Genomic DNA, 24,196 nt, shown 5'->3' on the forward strand with positions numbered 1-24,196 from the left:
TGAAACCCCACATATCAACTAATCAGAAACAAAAGAACAAACAAAAAATGTGTTAGATTTGAGTAAATACGGTATAGGCGCAAGTTTTCAGAAGCTGTATATTAACTATGGTTACATTGCTATTAAAATCGTTTCTCCTTTGGAGTTCCTTGTCAAAGTGACGCGGTCTTGAAAAGCTGCATCGGTAGCGCATCTCTCGACGTTTGTTTAAACTAGGAAAGCCAGGGAACTGTTATTTGCGAACCGAAACGGTATTTCATTTCGTAGAGTTGAGTAGTTCTGAACAAGCCGACCTTTCTTACTATGATTCGACGAAAGCACTCATTAAGTAACTCTAAATAGTTTCTGACAGTTTTATTGGTTGGAGATGGCGGACGAGGATGCCGTCGACATTGTTTTTACTGCCGTTTAATTGAACCCATTTTCCGCGAATTCTTACAGAAGTAGTATACACCACGTTTAACTACGACCTAAATACGGTTTCTTTGGTTTGAGATAACTACGCTTGCATTAGAGAAGTAAAACATTCTGTGGGCATTGTGAAACAAAGTATTCGCTGATTAGCTATTTATTGAGCAGAATGAATGAGACACCGCCTAAAAAAAACTCACTTGCATGTCTTTTCTCTTGCTGTTTATTCCTTTTATTTCATTTTTTTTTGTAAGTATATATGGAGTGTGAGTGTCCATTGTGCGTGTATTGGGGGAGAAGAAGATCAGGCTGTGTGGTCTCGGATGGGGAGACTACAGACATTGTATCGATACACTGTGTTATTCAATTCGACCCCAACTTAAAAAAAAAAAACACCCTTCTACGTTATAAATGCTTTCTGGATAGACGTCAACTCGCGTGAAGTTCTTGAGTGATGGCGGGTCTGACAAGACGCTTAGCGGAGTTCTTTGTGTGACCGTCAAGCCCCCTGTCGGGAACCGATTATCACAAACGCTCGATCTGACCTATATATAAAGGGTGGTCAGACATAATGCATCACCGTTCCAATGTGTGTGCGAATGAACGTGTGATAGCTGTGTCGTTTCGATGTCGTCGTGCTATGGGCTCGAATGAACGGTGGAGGGAGGTTCTTGCCGTGCATGCTCACCGCAACTGACGAAAGCGAAAACAAACAAACAAACAAAAAATGAATTGGCCGCGAATTTCCGTGCATCCCTGCAAAATATCGTAGAAAAAGGATGGTCTTCTACCGGCGTTCTTTCGTAAATGATGTCGCATTTTCAGCGCAGTCTTGAGAAACACTAGTGTCTTTGGAATTACGCATACGTATGTAATTTCTACTCAAGGCGCGCACCGCCTAACACTTTCGCCGCAGATATGCGTAATATTTGCTATTTGACAATATTCACTAGTACGAGCAGCCACCAGTTTAAGATGGTTGGTCGTTCGACAAGTGGTTACTTTGGTCGGGGGGCTGAATCGTTTCGTGTGACAGACAGATTGACAGACAGACAGACAGACGGACGGGCGGACAGACGGACAGATAGACAGATAGATAGACAGACAGATATACAGATAGATAGATAGATAGACAGATAGATAGATAGACAGACAGACAGACAGACAGACAGACAGACAGACAGACAGACAGACAGACAGACAGACAGACAGACAGACAGACAGACAGATAGATAGATAGATAGATAGATAGATAGATAGATAGATAGATAGATAGATAGATAGATAGATAGATAGAATAAATGTTTCGTTTCATGGCGCGCATGCGTGTCTGTGTCGTCCGCGCCTCTAGATCAGAGAGCTAAAGTGCCAGCAGCTTTTTCGAAAGGGCGCTCTTTGTATTCCCCGAAGACTCCCCTCCTGTTCATATTAGTCCAGGTCGGCGGGTTTCCTGCGAGACTTGACGATGACGGACACTTGAGGCGATCGCATGCGTGGAAACAGGGTGGTGGAGGATGCTTAGGGAAAGAGGTCGTGTGCGTATATAGCACGATGTTTTCCGCGCGCTTTTCACGGTATCTTTACTTTGTTCCTTATTTTTTTTTTACTCGTCAAAGAAAAGAAAGTGCTTTGGTGTTTTGCCACGTATTCTGCGGGACTATAGTGTTCGTTGTTCGTCTTTGCTACGACTTGCGCGAAACTCGCGTTGATCGAGTCTGGCAGTGAACGGCCGCCATTGTTGATCGTTGGTCGTATAGTTTCGATTTCCACACTTCGCGGCGCGAAGAGAAGCAAGCGTGTCTGGAACTGGCGGGTGAGATACTCCACCCAGAAGTCCGGTCTCCCCGCCTCCTGTGTTCCTGTTTCAGCATTCATCTTTTCCTGAAGTTCAGGGTTCGCTGGGAACCCATCTGGTCGGGAAAAATTGATGGCGGGAAACAGCAGGTATCAACTACACGTTAAAACGAAAGAACAGATATGACGTTTTGTCCCCGCTACGGAGGCCTTATTCACAAATAAGCCCGATATGATACCCGATTAGACGTGCGTGTTGAACTTTGTAGATTCTACGTGTCGCCCCGCCACGGTGGTCTAGTGGCTAAGGTACTCGGCTGCTGACCTGCAGGTCGCGGGATCAAATCCCGGCTGTGGCGGCTGCACATCCGATGGAGGCGGAAATGTTGTAGGCCCGTGTACTCAGATTTGGGTGCACGTTAAAGAACCCCAGGTGGTCAAAATTTCTGGAGCCCTCCACTACGGCGTCTCTCATAATCAAATAGTGGTTTTGGGACGTTAAACCCCACAAATCAAATCAAATCAGATTCTACGTGTACCACGGTCCAGAGAAGCTCAGACGTTGCGAGCCCCCGAAGTGACGTCACGCCGGAAAACCGCCGTGCTACGTCACTCTAGCGCCATATATCACCCAATCCGCTCCGGGGTTCAACGCTATAGCGCGGTGACCCGACTATACAGGCGTTGTATTGCGGTCGCGTCAGCGTATAGCTATTTCGCCTGTCCAGCGTCGGCGAGTTGTGCTTGCCCAGACGGGTTACGTCATCGCGCCGTTTAAAAAAAAAAAACAGAAGAAAAGAAAGAAATAAGCAACCATCGGCGTGGTCTAAAGTGCAACTCTATTTCTCTTTCCTGTTTCCCACATCCTGCGCTCGCTGCAAAAAAGAAAAAAGAAAAAAGAGAGAGACAGGAAACAAGAAAACGAGCGGTGTGTATAGAAAGCCCTCTGTCGACTCTGCGAGCCCTGCTTATCTGGGCGATACGTTCCCAGCGGCTGTTCCCAGCGCGCGGCGAGTAGTGCAATTCGTATACTACGGCTATCGACAAAAAAAAAAAAAAAAGCCAGCCGCTTGTTATCCGCGGTGTGTAGCGGAAGGAATCCGTATACTCTTTTAAGTGGGGAAAACATATCAGACCATTTTCAAAACTGCGATGTGAGTCATCGCAGCTGATTAATGATTAACATCTGGGGCTTTGCGTCCCGAAACCACGATATAATTATGAGAGACGCCATAGTGGAAGAGCTCCAGAAATTTCGGCCATCTTTGTTCTCTAACGTGCACTGGGATCATGCAGTACACGGTCCTCCACCGTTTTGCAGAGAACCCCAGGTGGTCGAAATCCACTACGGCGTCTCTCATAATCGTATGGGGCTTTTGGGACGTTAAATCCCACTTACTAATCAATCAATCAATCAATCAATCAATCAATACATCGATATGCGACCGCTGTGGTCGGGATCGAACACGCAGACTTCGGGTATGAACCCTAGCCACTGTTCCACCGAGCCCCAATCCGGGGCGAGACAGGGCCACCTCCCACCAATCTCCACTGAAATATTTAAAGAATCTGGATAGACTGGACGATCGGGCTTTGTCGGAACATAGGATTCTGGGTCATTGGCCGAGCCCATCCTCAGCCCAGAAGGCTTTGAAAGCTTTGCTGCGCTTTTTGCGGACATCTGGCCTCGGAGACAGACTTGGGTGTCTTATATACTCTTTGATGTTGCCTTTCCTTTGTGGCACTTTTTTTTGTAATTTCTCCCTCTCTCTTCGCAGCATTTCTTTTTAACATCTTTCATTCTCCTCACCCCTTTCCCCAGCACAGGGTAGCCAGCCGGTGTAAGAACTGGCTAAGCTCTCTGTCTTTCCGCTTAAACTTTCTTCTTCCTCCTCCTCCTCCTTAAGGAATCCAGTTTTGGATGTGTTGCTCTGGCACTCCCATGCCATATGATATAGTGTAGCTAGATTAGTGTTGCATCTGAGACTGCATGTGGGGGAGGCGTACTTGCCAGGGTCGATTTTGGAGAGTAAGTGTAAGTTGGGATACGATAACGTTTGTAAGCGGCGCCAGGTATACCTGTGCGGCCTTACTGAGTTGAGGACGTGGCCGGGTACAGCTTGTCTGCACAAGCTTTTTGTTTTTATAGTACGTCAGTGTATGTGGTCAGGTGGGCCATCTGATCTAAAATGAGCTATAGCTCGTTGCCTCTGACTCCATGGTGCACAGTGGCCAGGCATCCATATCACTCGTGTCCACTCTGCCTCGGGACGACCATCTGATGCTTGTAAAAGTGTGACGGACTATCACAATATGGTTTCCTAAAAGAGAACTGATGCTGCGATCATAGTAATCAGAGGCGAAGCTAGAAATAAATATTTTTTTTTTCAGGACGGGGGAAGGCGGGGGAATGGGCCTTTGTACACTCGCATTTTGTATTTGCGTGAAAGCCCACGCGCAAGATTGACAAAAATGTTCGGGATAAATGGGTTCGAGCCCTTCCAGGCTACACCAACGATCTCGGATTACACATCTCTGCACATTGGGTATGCGCAAATAATCGTAATAAAAATGTCCGTGATTTGTCATTCACATTCCGTCCGCTTTTGTTCTTGATATTCGAGGCAGGAACAACGTATTCATTGCAAATTGAACATATGCCCTTGCTGCACTATCAGGCGTGTACAATCGAGTTGTCTATATGAATTAAGTTGAACGTAAGCGTTAAACACGCTTAATGTGGTCTTTGTTGGCCTGGCAACCCGAGTGTCGCGGTTTCGATGCAGGTCGCGGAGGTCGCGTTTCGCTGGAGGCGAGATGGTTAAGGCCCGTGTGCTATACCTGTGCGATGTGAGTGCACGTTAAAGAACAGCAGATCATCGAAGTTTACAGAGCTGTACGCCGTCTCTCGTTATCATACCGTTGTTTTGAGACGTAAAACCTCAGATAACAGTGTTACTGTTATTATCCATATATACTTGGCATCCTTGCCCCGCCGCGGTGGTCTAGTGGTTAAGGTACTCGGCTGCTGACACGCAGGTCGCGGGTTCGAATCCCGGCTGCGGCGGCTGCATTTCCGATGGAGGCGGAAATGTTGTAGGCCCGTGTACTCAGATTTGGGCTCACGTTAAAGAACCCTAGGTGGTCGAAATTTCCGGAGCCCTCCACTACGGCGTCTCTCATAATCATACGGTGGTTTTGGGACGTTAAACCCCACATATCAATCAAATCAAACTGTTATTATCCATATATACTTGGCATCATTGTCTGTTATAATAGTTTGCACCTTAGCGTGAGTTTTTCTCCTTATCACATTTCTTTGTTATCTTCTTTTATTGCTATTTCTCTTCGAGCCTGTTCACGCCAACCTGTACTACCAGGCTATCTCACTTTGTAGCCCTGTATTTTTCTTTTATATATATATATATATATATATATATCGGCTTATCTTAGTTCGTTCTTCAGTGCCCGTTGCAATGTTCCTTTCCTTCTCCGTGCTTACCTGATTGTCGCGCAATCTCGCTAAGGTCGACCGCCGCCACGAAGGAGTCTCTAGCTTGGGATTGAGAATATAAGATAAAGAATTAGATAAGGAAACGAAAAAGAGGAAATTCCGTACGCTCTGTGAGGTGACGCCCCTATTGCTACACGCGAGTGTGGGTGTGTGTGTGCTTGAGTCACAGTGTAAACACGCGCGTCTTATCGCGACTCTCGTCACTTCCTCTCGGCTTATAAGTTCGTCAGTACGAACCGTTCCGATAAGCCTTTATCTGTGGAGAACTTGATTCGGGCTCACGTGGCGGGCTGAGATCTTGAGAAACGCGCTAGTCGATGAGTGTATATTTATCGGCAATTCATCTGAAACGTGACCACCTCAAATATAATAATATGGTCATATATTCTGTTCGTTATCATGTTGCGATAATCCATGTAATGCACTCAAGCACTCCAGCCATAATTCTTATTTTCATTTCAATTAGAGACCCGTGTGCTCAGATTTGAATGATCGTTAATGAACCTCAGGTGGTAGAAATTTCTGGACGGCCCTGCACTACAGCGCCTCTCATAATCACATGGTGGTTTTGGGACGTTAAGTTCCACATATCAATCAATAAATCATTTCTCTTGCGATTCGGGAGAAATGAAAATATCTCGTGAAGCGCCATGGCTACTAGACCACCGTGGCTGCTACATTATTTACAGCTAAGAGAACAGACTTTTGGGCTATAGTTGATTTCGTACGTTCAACGAAGCTACAGCGCTGATAAGACGAACACCACAGAGAGAAGACAAGACGCGCGCTATACTCAAAACTGAACCGTTATTTTGGGAACATGTGCTAATACAGCAATGAAAACAGCCTATATCACTTAAAAAAAAAAATCCGGCCCCTGTCCTCTTTGTGTGGGCCTTGTCTTATCCGTGTTATGGCTTCTTTGAACTTATCTAAAGAAGCAGACGGCCTGATAACCCCCCCCCCCTACACACACACGCGCGCGTATAAAGAAACACATAATAAATATTCACACGCGCGGCCGAGGTTAAGCCTAAAGACAAACTCGCATAACCGCTCTCGACAAAAGACGTAAACGCCACTCGGAATGCCGGAAATGTTTTCAACTCCCTCACAAGAACAGAAGAGCACGAACATCTCTCGAGTGCAGCGATTACAAGCGTTAAAAACCGACAAGAACCGCAGATGGCCTGCTCTTGAGACAGCGAGGGTACTTTGATGTGGACGGGCGGAGGGCCAATAAATCACCGCGGCGGGCGACCCTCCCAATACCGAAGCACACATATATGAACCGCGCGTCGTGTTTGGGCTGAGCGCTTGCGCAAACCAGAAACAAAGAACAGGCGACCCGCGTTCTGTTCGCACGCTGTAGTACATACGTGCAACCATACAGTTTAAATGCAACACGTGTCGCCATATCGCGGCCGTTCCAACCAACGCGCTCCAGACGGGAGAGGGCGCGCTCTTTCGACCTACGCGTCACACGAGCCTTTGCGACTGCGCACCTGATGTCGGGTCGGGAGCCGATGGCTTCGGCGCGCGACCACCAGCCGGCGTCCTCTGTCCCTTGAGTGACGTATGCCAGATCCCATCCAGCCGTCAGCCCGCAAAGAGCTCGTCTGTTTGAGGGTGTCTTTTTTTCCCTCTTGCTTCTATACGTCGCGGTCGTATGCGTGGGTGCGATGTTTGCGCGTCGCTTGTACGAAAAACGAAACAGAGTCGCGGGCCGCATGTTAGAGTCGCACACCACAGATCAGCAGACGACACTTCGACAGATGACACACGAGAAGATACGCTGCGCACTCACAGAAATTGAGCATATACGGCACACTTCGACAGACGACACACGAGATACACTGCACACGCACGGAGTAGAGCAGACGACACATCTACGAACGATACATGAAATATACAATGCACGCCTGGAGTGGAGCGCAAGACGCTTCTACAAACAATTCATAAAGGACACAATATATGCACGCACGATATGGATAATGCGCACGACGCTTCAACAGAGAAGAGCAGAATACCATAGAGAGGATGCACGCAGTGCTTCCTTGTCGCGCGCGATGCCGAAGGGCGTATGTGACGCGTGGTCACGTGCCTCGACGCTTCCTGGTGTGCTCTGGCTTCCTTGTGTCTCTTGACGTTTCCGCAGAAAGAGTCGACGTTGCCACGCGGGAAGTGAACGAACGTCTGAGCGAAATGTGTTCTGTTGTTTTTGTTTTTTTACTGCTCGCGACTCCGCACTGCGCGCACAGCGGAGGATCAAAGCGGTTGTCGTCGTTGCTCTTTTGTGGATGGATTTAGAAGCGTATACCCGACAAAGTGCACCTTATAGATGCAGATTTGTTTCGACGCTCGCCGTTATGCGTTACAATGGCGTTTGCTGGCGCTGTCCCGCCATTCTCGTTTGTTTCGTGGATTCGCCTCTCGTTGCGTTCCACAACAGCTCTTTCGAAGTAATGGCAATCAATCTCAAGTGCCCTGGTTTTGCAGTGTGATGTGGGTGACCGAAATGGACATGCGATGTCGTGACCGCCATCGCTCGAGACGTCACCTGTTCCAAATTGCAGAAGTGTGGTTTAGCCCCGCCGCGGTGGTGTAGTGGCTAGGGTACTCGACTGCTGACCCGCAGGTCGCGGGTTCAAATCCCGGCTGCGGTGGCTGCATTTCCGATGGAGGCGGAAATGTTGTAGGCCCGTGTGCTCGTATTTGGGTGCACGTTAAAGAACCCCAAGTGGTCGAAATTTCCGGAGCACTCCACTACGGCGTCTTTCATAATCATATGATAATTTTGGGACGTTAAACCCCACATATCAATCAATCAGAAAGTGTGGTTTAAAAACTCATCTAAACGTGACCATTCAGGTGACTCTAAAGAGAACAAAATGCACTGAGCAGTATAATACACGTTCTATCATTTCACGCAATTTCTCCCTACCCTAGCAAGGATCTGGACATTGACAAATTTCGCCGTATTGCCAAGCTACGTAATTACGACACTCCGAACCATTCAAGAAAGGCTATTTCGACATTCTGAACCAATCAGAGCCGACAGAATGGCGGCTAATACGACTCCGTTGCGGACTTAGCCAAATGCAATGCATGGCGATTGAGTTGTAAAATAAACTGAAAAGAAACTTATGTTAGCGTTACTTTTGATTACCCCCGACAACCATACTTTGATAGCCAACAGTGCCGCGAACACTAGCCAGCATCAGCCTTTACTTAGCCATAGTTGCCAGTGTTTGTATTTGTTTGTAGTATGCTAATGCTAACGAACTAAACTCAGTCTTAATCGGAGAAGCCACTTACAAACGTGAAAAAGACGCACAGTTGAAATGTGCTCTTTCCGCACCGTCGAACAGCATAACACTGAAATAAAAACAAACACACTGCACTTACGCGCTCGGTTTTGCGCAGTCCTCGCGCGCGCGCGCGTGTGTGTGTGTGTTTGTGTGTGTTTGTGTGTGTGCGTGCGTGTGTGTGTACACGAAACGTGGAAGTGATCGTTGCGTCCATAAATCGCACGCACTTGTGTAGCCCATGTTGTGCGATGCGTTTCTCCATTGCGTGCCTTAGTTGCCATTGGTAGGGCGGGAAATTCTGCGTTTCCGTGACTTTTGTTTCGCTACCACGTCGGTCGGCTAAGGTTTTTTCTCGGCTATCGCATTACGTGTTGCGATTGCGTTACAAATCGTGACCACGGGCTGCTTTGTAGGAGTAGTATATATGTATCGTGCTGTACTAATCCAGGTGGTAAAAATGTGCTGCTGGGAATATAATTCGCTTCAGCTGCTGTTAACTCGGGTCAGCTGCTTCCACCTGTTAACAAACTTGTCCCAGCGATGAAAGCAACTAGTTCCACCTACATTTCTACTGGAAACCAATTGGTACCATGGCCAGTTATACTGGAAGTAACCCGACCCGCTTGGGATTAGACTGCAGCCTTAACACAACCCAGCATCTTATGAGTGACGTCATCACGTAGGTGGCGCCACGGTACGTCACCGAAGCCAATAGCGTTGGAAGGTGCAGTCGACAATGTTACGTGGTGACGATACCTGTGCTTATTATCTTCAATAAGACGACACAACGCCTAAAACCGTTCAGACATTGCTATAGGTTGATCGGTCAAGTCAGTCCGATAATACATAACACACAATAAAATACTGCTAAATGTGGAGCAAGCGCTTCCTTAAGGTGAAAAATAATCCTGCCAGATTGGGGGGGAGGGTTGCATGCTCGATTTCGAACTTGTAATTGACGCTTATTAGGGGCGTCCTTAGGCTGTGGGTCGTTCCCTCCTCCGTATGTAGTATGTCGCCGCCTCTAGATTATGACTTGCCCAACAGATGGCGTTGTGTGCATATGTTGTCGCAGAAACGAGACAAACGTGGAAATGCGTTCGATGCGAACGAAAAGCAAGAATCTTCTTTTTTATCATTTGCTTATCAACGCGCGCGATATCTCATGCCCATTGTCTTCTTGTCTTCGGCTAGTTTCACCATGGCTTCCGGCCCGCATTGAAGTTTTGTTCCCCACATTGGAAACAACCTTCAAGTTGGTAGACTGCTGTAGGCCGTGTGCTCAGATTTGGGTGCGCGTTAAAGAACCCCAAGTGGTCGAAGTTTTCGATGCCGTCCACTTCAGGTGTCTCTCATAACCATATGGTGGGTTTGGGACGTTAAACCGCACATATCAATCAATCAAATCAAGTTGGTAGATGTGTTGTACAGGTCTCCGAATGAGTTATCGATTGCTTTTCAAAAGGCAGGAGCGTATCTTCTCGTCGACTCTCGAATAAACTTCCATGACTTTAGTGAGACTCCAAAATGATCTAGGAGTGCGTGAACCAAGCAATACGATGTCTCCTCGGTTCACTTTAGTTCCTTGTTGACTTGCGTAAGCTTGTTCTCTCAGTTCCTTCATATGTCCTTGGAAATAGTATAACAAGATGGCGTTAGTGATTTTCACAGCATATCCATGGAGTGAATGATGATGAGTGGGGCGAAGCGTCCGTGCTTCCATCCGTCCGTGCGTCTGTCTGTCCGTGCATCCTTCTGTCCGTCTGTCTGTGCATGCTTCCATCCGTCCGTGTGTCCAGCCGTCCCTGCTTCCGTCCGTCCATGCTTCAGTTCGTCCGTCCTTCTGTTCCTCCTAGCGTACGTCCGTTCTTCTGTCTGTCTGTTCGTCTGTCTATCCATGCTTCCATCCATCCCTGAGTCCGTCCGCCGGTCCGTGCTTTCGTCCGTGCGTCAGTCCGTCTGAACGCGCGGATGGATGGATTGACGCTTCGCCCCACTCATCATCATTTACTCCGTGGATAGGCTGTGATTTTTTTTTCTCGCTACTGAAAAACACCCCGACTTACATTTGGAAAGAATGTGACACGTGCGATGGCATCGTTGAAATGAGACATAATCTGGCGGGTTAGTCCGTGACTCTTGCGGACAGCAAAGAAAAATGGCTTCACGGGCAGAAGATGGCTTCAAGCGCTTGATATCAAAATCAACTACGGGCTGTCTGGAGGGTCCACAATGGCGCCATAAGGCTCGGCCCAACGGCATGCAGGGGCATAGGCAGAATTTTTTTCAATGGGCATGGAAGGTGGCACCTATTTGAAATGATTTTAGGGGCGAAGCTCCTTAGTTAGGGTGTAGGTCTATCCTTTCTCCGTTGTTGCCGTACGTAGCTACTGGTGGCACATACCCGCTCTAGAGCGGGTATGTGCCACAGGGGATGCGAGATGGGAGATGGCGGTAGAGTTCACTAGGTGGACGCACGGACGGACGCATGGACGAACAGACAAACTAGCAGACGGACGGACGTACACAGACAGATGGATGGACGGACTCATGGACGGACTCATGGACGGACTCATGGACGGACTCATGGACGGACTCATGGACGGACTCATGAATGGACTCATGGACGGACTCATGGACGGACTCATGGACGGACTCATGGACGGACTCATGGATGGACTCATGGACAGACGCATGGATGGACGCACAGATGGTCGCGCGGATGGACGGAGGGGCTCACGGACGCTCCGCCCCGCTCATAATCATTCACTCCGTGGATATGCTGTGATTTTTTTTTTCGCTCTGTATTCCATGTCAAAAATTTCAGGGCGGGGTGGATGGGGGGCATGTAACGCTGGCGACGCTACTGCCGGACATTACGACACGCACGCTGCCCGCCTCGGTCTAAAAATACTGGGCTTCCAGTTCCTTCCTTATAAATTTTGTGAATTAATGAATAATCGATATACCACTTCACAAGGTTCTACGAGAAGCAAACATTTGTCTTGGCATAATATATTGCTAAACAAAAGGAAATGAGGAAGAGAAAAATATAGCGAAGAGAGAGAGCCTATAGACGCACCGCTGCCCGAACGGAAATGTTCAGGTGCAGCGGCATCTGTTGTCAGGAAAATAATACTCTGATTGCATGCAATGCAAGTGAAAAAAAAAAAGTGCAGCTGTAATGTTCAGAGACTTGTTAATCAAAAAATATATGCCTCGACTTAAGTACTGCTCTCTCTCTCTTTCGTCCCCTTTCACTCGTGAAACGCGAAAAGCCAGATGTAGCAAAAAAAAAAAAACGAGCACATTTGCAGCTCTTCTTCTTCGCGAAAGCAAGCGATCAACGGCCTGTCCTCCCCCTTCTCCGCTGTGTTTATAAAACCGCGCCAGCAGTCGCCCGGAGTTCAAGGACCGCTTTTGGCCGCGCTGAGTCTCTCAACGGCATCGCGGCCCGCTCTGTACGTGCCGGCCGCACCCTTCCTCGACTACGGCACGTTCCTCGTCATCGCGCCTCGGTCAGCGGAATTCGCACGCCCCATTCTCGCCCGACGCTTCTATTGTTCGCAGCACTCGCGAAAATCGCGCAGCATGTGCGTCAAATCCCCATTAAGGCGAAAACCTTATACGTGCCACGAGTCGAAATATTCGGCGTCGTCAGTACGAATGTTACAGAAAGTCACGTGATTCTCGTATGAATGAATGAAGGAAGTTCGGATAGTAACATTAAGTCTATCAAGTTGTCATCTTAGCGCTGTTTAAGGGAACCATGGTAGGAAAGGGCGTTTCTTTTGCATAAAGAAACAGTACGTCATTTGCTATGGGAGTCGTTCTAATCCAAATGTCTGAAACACGTGGTCTGCGCACCTTTCGCTGGTGGCTTGGCCCGGAAATAGCTATCTTAGTACCACTGTTTTTTTTTTAAATTTTCTTATACGTTGGTTTTCGTATACGTTGATGAGCTACACAGACGTGGCTGGTATCAAGCATTTCTTTTTCGCGAGGCGCCCCACTCTGTTGAAACATAATCGTGGCGCAATATCATCCGTATTAAACGACGTCTGGATTTTCGGTCACTCTGAAGATCAGTATATGTTTCTCCGGTCCTAACGTTAAATCTCCTTCAGTGATGGAAGTGCTGCTCCAATTGCTTCAAATTCCTAAAGAAAAATCTGCTCCAAAGTGCAATATTTGTGAATAACTATGATCCGAACCTGCTCCGAATCGGCGTCGGGGGAAACCGAAAACAATGAAGTTAAACCATGCGACTGTCCAGCGAGCCCTGAAGCTTTTAAAAAATTTGCCGAGCCAGCGCCAGGGGGTGCTCTGCCCCACATGCTCTACCCCAGATCAGAAGTTCAAGCAAGATTAGAAATTAAGCAACGTGGATAAGGTAGGCTTGCTTTAGGAGCTCACGGGAATACACCAAATCAGGGAGTACAAGGTGATATGGGATGGACATCATTTGAGGGTAGCGAAGCTAGCAGCAAGATAAAATTTGAGAAGCGATTGAGAGAAATGGGGGGGGGGGGGGCGTTGGGCTAGGAAGGTTTTCAGCTACTTGTACATGAAGAATTTTGATACAAAATGGAGATAGCGAACCAGGAAATTGACTGGTAAATACTTAGAAAACAGCGGGTGGCCAAACCAAAAAGAACTATCGGTTAAGAAGAAAGTGAAGGAAATGGAGACTGACATGTGGAGAATTGGCATGATTAAGAAGTCCGCATTAGAGATCTATCGAACTTTTAAGCAGGAAATTGCCAAGGAAAGGATCTATGATAATACTCGGGGTAGTTCTCTACTGTTTGAGGCCAGGACGGGAGTACTGCGAACCAAGACATATCGGGCCAAATACGAAGGGGTAGACACAGTATGCAGGGCGTGTGGAGAGGAAGAAGAAACAGCCGAACACTTGATAATGTTCTGTAAAGGGCTTCACCCTATAGTTCAGGATGATGGCGCAGAGTTTTTCAAAGCACTGGGGTTTAGGGACCGGGAGGGCAAAATAGACTTTAAGCGGGTAGACTTAACTAGAAGGAGGTTATCTGATTGGTGGCTAAAGTCAAGGCACGAGTGAAAATTAAACCCTTCACTGCAAAGTACGAATCCTAAAACTCACTTTTTAAAGAAAAAAAAATAAATCTAGTTTTTGGTTCATTAAGTATTACGGCTTGGTGGCGCTAGCCACCGCCCGATCTAAAGGGTACAGCCATATCCATCCATCCGTCCATCCGTCCATCCATCCATCCATCCATCCGTCCATCCATCCATACATCCATCCATCCGTCCGTCCGTCCGTCCGTCCGTCCGTCCGTCCGTCCGTCCGTCCGTCCGTCCGTCCGTCCGTCCGTCCGTCCGTCCATCCATACATACATACATACATACATACATACATACATACATACATACATACATACATACATACATACATACATACATACATACATACATACATACATACATACATACAACTCGACATGATGCAGCCCGGAGGGGGTCTGGAACCGCGGTTGCAATCAGAACGAAGTCACAAGATGGACCAAACTTACGGTATTCGCACGGCTATTGGGCAAAATAAGTTCGGGATGTACGCGTACGCATCAAGAAAATGAGTTTCTTCATGTAACAGACATTTATTTATTATCTTCCTAATGCTTTCGAAAAGTCTCTCTCTCTACAAAAATGTCTACAAAAATGAAAATGAACAGCTAAGTGACGTACGTCTTTGGTCCCTGGCTTTCTTGCAGCAAAGATAAGACCTACATAGTTCTTGGAACGCAACATATCGGCCCGCGGCTGCTATGACCGCCAAAAACCGGCGTGGCCATAATTAAGTAAACGTATGAGACGGACTGCGCGCACCGAATGCCCGCTAATAAAAATAGCCCCCCCCCCCCCCTTCCCTCCCGCGCCCTGTTTGCGCGCACGCCTATAAAAGTGAGCCTCCATTTATGAACCGTGCAAGTGTTCTGATTGTGCGTGTTTTCGAAATTGGGAGAGGAAGGGCGGTTGTGGGTAATTGCGCATATTCCACGTTCCGTATATACTGTCAAATGATGCAGTGGCGGCATCTCGATCACCCAATCACAAAAGCCGCAGCACCCTTTTCGGTCGGAATTCGCCAAACGTACGTCCCTCGATGCAGTGAGCGTTAGTAGGAAGCGTTTCCAGATGAAGCACGCCGTGCATCAGGCCACAGGCGATCTGGCTCACAATGCCGTTGCATGCCGCTTCATTCGTCGTATCTGTCTTCTGACGAAAAAAAGAAAAGAAGAGAAATTCAACCGGGAAAGCTTTTCAGCAGGAAGTACTTTTGGTCTCGCAGTAACAGTGAACTAGAATGTAGGTCACTGTAATATCACCGAATATCCAACTGGAACATTCTCACTTTCCAGATGAAATTTAGCCATAATCCAGCTGAGTATCTATCTATCTATCTATCTATCTATCTATCTATCTATCTATCTATCTATCTATCTATCTATCTATCTATCTATCTATCTATCTATCTATCTATCTATCTATCTATCTATCTATCTATCTATCTATCTATCTATCTATCTATCTATCTATCTATCTATCTATCTATCTATCTATTATCTGTCTGCCTGTCTGTCTGTCTGTATTACCCCCCTCCTCCCGGACGCACACATCTTACATTCACCGCTCCACCGCCTATTCTTGTTTCGCAAGCGTCGGTTGGGCGATGCTTGAATAATTCGCACGACGCGGAATGTTTATCCATGTTTACGGCACCGAGGTCATCCTCTGCTGGCGGCGCCGCCTGTCGGCGGCCAGCAGAGCCGGCGAGCGGGTTGATCGACCGTGTAGCAATCGAGCCACGCGCACGACGCTGACGCATGCGTGCGCGCGTAGTCAAAGCAGCATATTCATGCGAGACGGAAACAACGCATCGTGCAATCCAGCGCGACACCCGAGACCGCTTCTTCGCGTGCTCCGCTGCCGTTATGATTCTTTTGAGGTTTATTTTTCCTTGCCGAGCGGCCGCCGCATCACGGCAGCTCGTAAAAAGTGTTCCCGCGCTCGCTACGGACCGAGAGGGAGAGGAGAGTGCTTGCGATCTGCTGCACCGCTTGGCGCGCTGCATGTGAAGAGAACGATGCGAACGTAAACTTGGGAGACCGCGACGCCTCGGTGCTTTGTCTACGATCGGCGCCTCTGGGTTTGGTCTGCACGACGGCCAGTGCGGGATTTGTGCAGTGCTGCGCGCCCGCCGGTTACCGTTATAGAGACCGTTTAACTCTGCTTTTGTAACAATGTACTTGTTCCTCATTATGTTTTTTCTTCTGCTACCGTCTTTCAGTTTTGTTAGGTTTGGTAACGATAATGCCGTTAAGCGTACAATGCCAAGACTAAAACGTGATAAAGAAGACTTTTACAAATTTGCATAGTTTTGAATTCTCTCCGTGGCTTATTGACATCGAGAAGTTTCATTTTTGTTTTCGTTACTGCTGCGTGGTTATTGGCGTGCAGTCAATATGCTGTGGTAAAGATGGTTGTTATAGAAATATTGGGGGATTTTTAAGCTTCGCCTTTTAAGAGTTGAATGCGGCGACAGTCATATCCTGACCCCATCTTTTCGAACTAGTAACATGTGTGCCTTTTTGTACTGGGTGACCGGCTTTAAACCACAAAGTCATTGCAGTAATCAAAGGTGCTGACGCACGATGACAATTAAAGCTGTAGTGGCACGCATTATTACTGCATTATTTTATGTTGTGTTGTGAAGCATGTATACAGGACGCGTGTGTTCGTAAAGCCGGAAAGCTGCTTTCATTGCATTTCCAAGCAGAGGAAGTTCTGCATTCACAAGCAGACACGTCGCTGTGTGGTAGACCACGTGCTTAATTGCCACGTAAATGAGCCGGGTTCGATCCCCTATCAGATCCGGAATTTCTCATTGCTTATTTTATTTGCATTATTCTCGATTTTTCGGTCGCGCATAAGGTGATTTTTTCGCTCACAACCGCCGACGCCGAAATTTCTGCGAAACGAGCTCTTCCACGTTATTGCGTTAATGTGCAAGTGCTCGCATTTATCGTCAGGCGATCTAAATCGGTAAAATTGTACTCGGTTTGCTCTTCATGATAGTGGAGGGCTTGCCCCTCCGATATCGAGGGAAGGCTACATCCTGGATTCACAAAATATTAAGATAAGCTTCACTCACAACAAGCTGTGCAATTATAGTTACCTATACTTTCTGTCGGTGAAGGCGTCGTCTCGTGACCATGCAGGCCTTTCGATGTTTCTCTCCAAATGACCACCTGGTGATAAATTGCGTGTGCACACATTTATAACAGTTCAGAATTGCAAGTGTAGTTTCAGCATTTAAAACCAAACTGTCATAAGTACCGCGGCCGGGTAGCACTTGCCATGTGGAATTTTTTTATTTTGCTACCAATATTATACTGCACACTGAAACAGTGAAGGTGAGTGATACTAACAATTTGCACAATATGTTAAGCATCGTGTAATTAGGAATGCTCATTTAAAAGGAAATAGACATTTCCTAGTGCAGAAATTTACAACCTGATTATCTCCCACAGTAAGCTTCCAAATGTGGAGGAAAATTGGCATTGTGTTTGAAGTTGTTGTTCATTCACTTGTGATGCGTGTCTGTCTGATGCATTTGGTAAAAATGTCTTTTCTCTTTTTTGTGCAGAGAAAGGCTTGTACCCATCTGAATTCAATTTGGCCAGCAATGCGGGCATCACAGTAAATGCAACATGTGGGGAAACAGGACCTGACAACTACTGCAAGCTTGTTGAACACACTTACAACAGGTACGATACATTCCCCCTCCCCCCTATTATGTTCTTTTTTCTTTTTCCCCACATCCTGTTCTACAATGCTTAGCTGGACTATCTGAGTTCCTAGTTATTTTTGTAGTGAATTTCTTGAGAGGTGATAAATTGCTTCTACTTGAAATGAATATGCTTGGTTGTTTCATATTTACAAATACTTCATCTAATAAATAACTTTTTCATACTTGTTAAGAATGCTGATGTTTTCATTGCTATATGCTAGTCTTTATCTTGCATATCGTTTTCGTATTCCAGTTTTAATTAGCCTTTATACTTTGCTTGTAAACTTTTTTAACTTTTATCCCCTCCATTCCGAACCCCATCATTGCTTTTGCAAAAAATAATTTCTTTGTTAAAAATTTATTCACTCATTTAATTCGATCACTGACGTGCTACTTTCCTTGGTGAAAAGAAGGGGAGAGAGAAAAACAGGAGAAAAGAGGCTTAAAGAAATCACAGCATATCTACGGAGTGAGTGATGATGGGTGGGGGGAAGCGTCCGTCCGTCCGTGCATGCGTCCATGCGTCCGATCGCGTTCGAGAATGCAGATGGTGCGTGGGTAACGCTGATGAGACGCGAGCCAAAGAAGTCGAGCGCAAGTGTCTTCAACAGACCCGCCACTCTTCTTTGTTCCATGCCCCACCAATGATCCGCCACATATGGCAATGGTCCAGAGACTGAGAGAGGAGCTCGTTCCTCATGCACTCAGGCAAAGCGCGCGCAGCAGCCAATCGCAGAGTGGCGGCATAGCGCCCTCCTCACTCAGGTGCAGTTTGTATATACTTCTATGAGACAGCGCCTCTATTATACTGTTCAGAAGATACTGCCTTCTGTCTTTCTCATCTCTTCTTCTCTCAGTTACACGTGATGCATGACAATGTTAGACTGAAGAGTTTCGTTCTTAAAAAAAATGTTAAGGGGCAACAAAAAAATGTTTGAGAAATTCAGACTGTTTTATGGCTCTTGAGCGGGGATGTGCTCTGGTAAAGTGCTTCCCGGTGGGCATAATCCTACATCATCAACAGCAGCAGCCTGACTACGTTCACTGCAAGACAAAAAAGGCCTCTCTCATGTCCCGCCAGTCAACTCGGTCCTGTGCTTGCTGCTGCCACTTTATACCCGTAAACTTCCTAATGTCATCTGCCCACCTAACTTTTTGTCTCCCTTTCACTCGCTTGCCTTCTCTTGAAATCCAGTCTGTGATTCCTAATGACCTTCCAGATGGATAATCCTACAGTGACAAAACAAATATCACATAATTGTATAAACTGAACCAGTTAATTCATTGTACCCCTTATTCGATATGTTCTGAATGTCGCTTATGTGGCATAACTATGCAGTCATAAATATACGTTGTGTATTGCAGTTGCTTCTGTTTTAGTTTATTGGTTTTCTTACCCATTGTCTATCAAGAGGTTCTGCTGCAGTGGTTATGCTAATTAGGGGACCTTATCTGCGGGGAGTGTAGCCAGGAGGAGGAAAGATTAAGCGGAAAGACAGGGAGGAGGTGGCACATCGGGCATGTGCCCGGCGTGAATTCAGTGTGAATTAGGTAACTACAGGGGTACTGACATGATTTTGAGGCATGTCCCAAAAAGGGGCATCTATCATCTCCATGGTGCGCATTATCAATGCTTTCCAGGCATTGGGGGTTGACAACAGTTATAAAATATACCCAGCACCTCTACCCAGCACCTCCACCAAATATGTTATGGAAAAGAAGAGACACCGTATCGACGAGACTGGGGATTAGACATATTCAAAACCAGCAATAATGGCGTGACCGGTTCACCAGTGATCGAGCGGAGACAACCCTTCGTCTTCCTCGTCAGGCATACACGCGCATCGCCTTCTAGTGTATCAATATACATGCATGTAGCAATACTTTACCCTGATTTTAACGTTTCCATCGGCCAGAATCTGAAAGCCAGGCCCCTCCCTCATGGTTGACATTATCATAACATGACAACGCAGTTCACTGGGGTTGCAAAATCTGTGTCATGCATGTAGTTGAAATTGCAGAAATCGCTCTCGGAGTTTCTGGACGACAAGTCACTTGTTGTTTATGTGAACTATATCTGTGTGACAGCAAAACTGACAGCTGTTGCGAGTGTTTTGTGTGTTGCAGTCTGCCCTAGTAATCATACTTGTGTTTACACGTCGCTGCCGACCCATCTCCTCGATAACGAAACCAAGATTGCTGTTTTGAGATAGCGGTATTAAAAATATATTCTATTCATTCTCAAGCACTACAACACAATTATTAGAGTTCCCGACTTCTATGTTTCTATTTAGAGTGAAAAACTGTGAAAATATGTGTCGGTGCTTTTTTAATTCACTCATATTAGGTCAGACGAGGCTTCACGTGCTGTTTTGTCTTCTTATGTAATTCATATATATTTTGACCAAATCAATGTATGAGAAACACGAACGTTGTTTCAGAGAACCGCAGTGTGGAGAGTGTGATGCCACGAGCCGCTATGCAGACAGGAGGCACCCTATCCAGTATGCCATCGACGGCAGCAATCGCTGGTGGCAGAGCCCTTCCCTGCAGCACGGGCGCAAGTACCAGTGGGTCACCATTACCCTCGACCTCAAGCAGGTGCATCTGTGGCCCCACTTTTTTGAAAGTCAGTTGGTAGAGATGATGAAGACAGAACAGATGTTCAGGTTTTAGCAGCAGAGATATTTAAGCTCGAAGCACGGTCGGTGTCGTAGACGGAAAACGGATAAAAGCTTTTGCTGTAAAACTCGATCTGCATATGCCAGGTGGTGGCGTTTGCTTGCCGGCTCCGCTCTTCACTCAGATTTCATCGGTTTGAAAAAATTTTAAGAAAGAAAAAAATATATATACAGTTTGGCGTTTGGTTAGTTCATTTCGAGAGTTCAAAGTACACTGACAAGCACGGTGCGCATTTTAGATGTAGTTCTCTGAATAGTCATCACAACCGGTGTCTTAAAACATTTTTGAAGCACTGTTACTGATTTTTGATGATGTATCGCTGATGGCCCCGGGCTTGGTACTGTCGCTAATCGGAATGTTTGCTTGGTGTACAGCTAGTTGAGTTTTTGTTCGAGTTGCTTTATGTGCGTCGCTTGGGATGGTTGAAGAACAGGGGATTCACATCCTTGTTGTCATGACTGCACAAACATCTTGTTCTTTTATGTTTGTTTCTTGTTTATGCTACGTTATTGACCAGTCGCATAGAACCCATCGACTTGAATTTTTATCTCTATGGCATTTTTGAAAATCTGAAACCCCAGTTGTCTATCTCCTGGCTTATTGTCAAACTGCATGCCACGGTATTGTGGGAGCGAGTTATGTGTGAAGCTCAAACAACTTCAAGTGCAGCTGAAATGCCTGGTCATATAAGCTCTATGCTCAATACGTAATGCAAAATCCTGCAAGCTGCTTACATAAAAATTAGGTAGTTACTGGAAACCTCAAACTTTTTTCCCCTCAAGCAGCTTTTGGTGCAAAGCTAACTGTAAATCCAAGCGCACTGCAATTCTACTGATGTGCAGCTTTATTCTCAGTACTATGCATGCAATTATTCGTCATTATTTAGTTGTGCAGGTGTGTTCATACGTCGCTAGATGTTCTTAAATGCTAGATTGTCATATATGTGCATTTGAATGGCCATTAAAGGTAATGTCATCTCGTGGTTATTACAACTTATGGTTACTACAAATGGCCAAGACATTTTTTCAGATTTGTAAAAGAAGCTTGGGTGGCTTGTGCATATTAGAAGCTTTCAGGATGTTTACGTGCTTTTTGTATTGAATTTCACTTTTGTCTTTCGTAATCCCTCATGTTCATATTGCACCCGAGAGAGTGTTTTGTGCAACTGCCGTGAACACAGCGCATAAAAAAGCTTGCATATAGAAACGTTATTTTCTTCTGTGATTTTCATTACTTGATACTAGAGTTTGTGAAAGCTGTACTTACTCAGTGGTATTGCTTCGGCTGTCACGGAGATTTTGCTCATTTAATTTTTGGAGCTGTTCAAGATGGCCTACATCACGTTGATCGGCAAAGGAGGCTCGCCTTTTAAATGCTGGATGGCACATAACACAAAAATAACACTGACGCAGAGGACAAGTTTTTCTCGCAACTAATTTTCGCTTGTCCTCGGCACCAGTGTTCCGTCTGTCTCTTGGTGGACCCGTGCCATCAATTATTCAGAGTTATGAACCAAACAGCCGTGCAACGAATTTGACTCTAATTCCGCAGGTTTTCCAAGTTACCTACGTGATCGTCAAGTCCGCCATTTCACCACGGCCCGGAAACTGGATTCTGGAACGCTCCATCGATGGAGTGTTCTACCGACCCTGGCAGTACTACGCTGTGTCAGATGGCGAATGCTGGGAGGCGTACGGCATAGCGCCAACTCCGGGACAGCCTGTTTACAAGACTGACGACGAAGTGATCTGCACATCCTACTACTCCTCCATCACTCCGCTTGAAGATGGAGAGGTATGTATTTCTTGCACTCTGCACTTGAATTCCATTGTTTTGCGCTTGTTTTGAAAGTTTGAGGTCTCACTTCTGAGATATTCTAGAACCTGTATGGTTCTAGCAATGGTGGCTGAATTTTGTTCTCAAATCAGCAAGCATAAAAATTAGGGTTTGTTAGTTGGTGAAGTAACTTGGAACTTTTACCATAAACTAACTACATGCTCCAAGTCTCCGCCATTCATGATTTACAATGTCTAAGTGTAATTCTGAATGCTGATAGTGTGCTGTATGTTGGCTATAATCAGCAGGGGATGCATTGCACGAACCATTGCAGCACAAGACACAAGCGGAACGTCCAGCTGGCGGGCCCTATGTGTGCATGCCAAAATGAAACCGCATCAAGTTTCTCTATGTGTGGTGTCTTGTACATTGAAAGTCCTTTAGGGCTTTTAGGGCTTTCAGTTCACACCTATGATCGAGGCGAAATGGTTTTGGTGCAGTGTTTCCGTGCTAGGTTTTCTTGTTCTGAATACTGCTGAGAACTTCAAGTGTTAAATTCAAAGTTGCCTTACTTTGTTTAGGTGTGCTTTGTTTTTATTTTAATGTTAGGAACTGTTGTCAAGGACTATATTTGGTTTGAATCAGAAACCACCATACTGGTGATTTGCATCCGAATGGCATCTATCTGCAAGCTTTACATACTGCTTATACTCCTTTATTTTGTTTCCAGATTCACACTTCACTTATCACTGGAAGGCCAGGTGCTGAGGAGTTTAGTGAGAAATTGATGGTAAGGAAACATCTTTTCCATTTTCGATGTTTTTATATGCTCAGGTATATCTTTAGACTAGCTGTGTTTATCTAGATTCTTTTGAGTGAAGCCTGCTCTTAGTATAAATAATGCAGCTTAAAATATGCTAGTTGAGTTACTAGTGGAGGGGAGGGTCACTTCCTCATTTAGCATTTATTTCTACTTGTCAACTAAAATGTTGATCATGAATTTAGTACGTACCACATCTCTCTGAAACACCGAGTGGCATGTAAGTATGTTGTTACTTGACAGTGTCATGTGTAAGTCAGTCTGTGCACCAAAAAACTGTAGTGACATATGTAAACAATAAAAGGATACCCTTCACTGGGGGATCACTTATGGGGAGGGGGGCAACTTCTCCTACTAGGTGGTCTGGGGGTTGTGGGGGGAGTATAGCATAGGAGAAGGCACTTGAGGATGAAGCCGGCTTGTGTTGGAAGCCTCAAGGTTCTCAAATTGTTAACTGAATTTGTTCCAGACTTGTAGTATGCTGCCAGAATGAACCTTGTGTAAGTAAACACAAAATTTCGATCTCGACAATGGTTATTTTTGTGTTTTGTGGGCCTGCCTCAGTATAGAGTTGTGAAAGCAGTGCCTATATATTGAATTAATCAAATCAATGTATCAAGAACAATCGTTCTTCAGTTAAAGCATGTTCACACACGCTCACCCTTACGCACACCACAGTTTCATAAATGAGGATTTTATCTGAGCTAGTTTCATTACTTGAAGTGCTCAAAAGTTGTTTTTGGGATTCACGGTCTGAAAACTCACTGCAAGACTTCGTGCATTTACAGGACTTCACCAAAGCCCGCTACGTACGACTTCGACTTCAACGCATCCGCACTCTGAATGCTGACCTCATGAGCTTCCAAACTAATGGTGACTCTGACAAGCTGGACAAATCTATCGCCAGACGGGTAGGAACACGGTTGGAATTTTTACAGATGTTTATTTAGCAGGGCAAAATGGCCATCATTTAAAACTATAATGAAGTTGATATGTACAATAACTAATTAATCTTGACTAGGAACGTGTACATTACGTGTGAGGTTTAATGCATTTAT

The 24,196-nt window shown here is 45.9% G+C and overlaps 1 protein-coding gene across 3 annotated transcripts in view; it reads left to right on the forward strand.

Annotated features, from left to right (window-relative positions):
- The window catches only part of wb (wing blister), a 399,222-nt gene that overhangs the window by 274,663 nt on the left and 100,363 nt on the right, over nucleotides 1–24,196 (forward strand). For all 3 annotated transcript variants that reach the window (XM_075873404.1, XM_075873405.1, XM_075873403.1), the window contains 5 exons: nucleotides 17,717–17,837; nucleotides 20,302–20,461; nucleotides 22,094–22,336; nucleotides 23,049–23,108; nucleotides 23,927–24,049. In XM_075873404.1, coding sequence (XP_075729519.1) covers nucleotides 17,717–17,837; nucleotides 20,302–20,461; nucleotides 22,094–22,336; nucleotides 23,049–23,108; nucleotides 23,927–24,049 — 707 coding nt within the window. The remainder of the gene's footprint in view (nucleotides 1–17,716; nucleotides 17,838–20,301; nucleotides 20,462–22,093; nucleotides 22,337–23,048; nucleotides 23,109–23,926; nucleotides 24,050–24,196) is intronic.

The sequence above is a fragment of the Rhipicephalus microplus genome, chromosome 9 (assembly GCF_043290135.1).
Source record: "Rhipicephalus microplus isolate Deutch F79 chromosome 9, USDA_Rmic, whole genome shotgun sequence".
NCBI classification, from domain to species: Eukaryota; Metazoa; Arthropoda; class Arachnida; order Ixodida; family Ixodidae; genus Rhipicephalus; species Rhipicephalus microplus.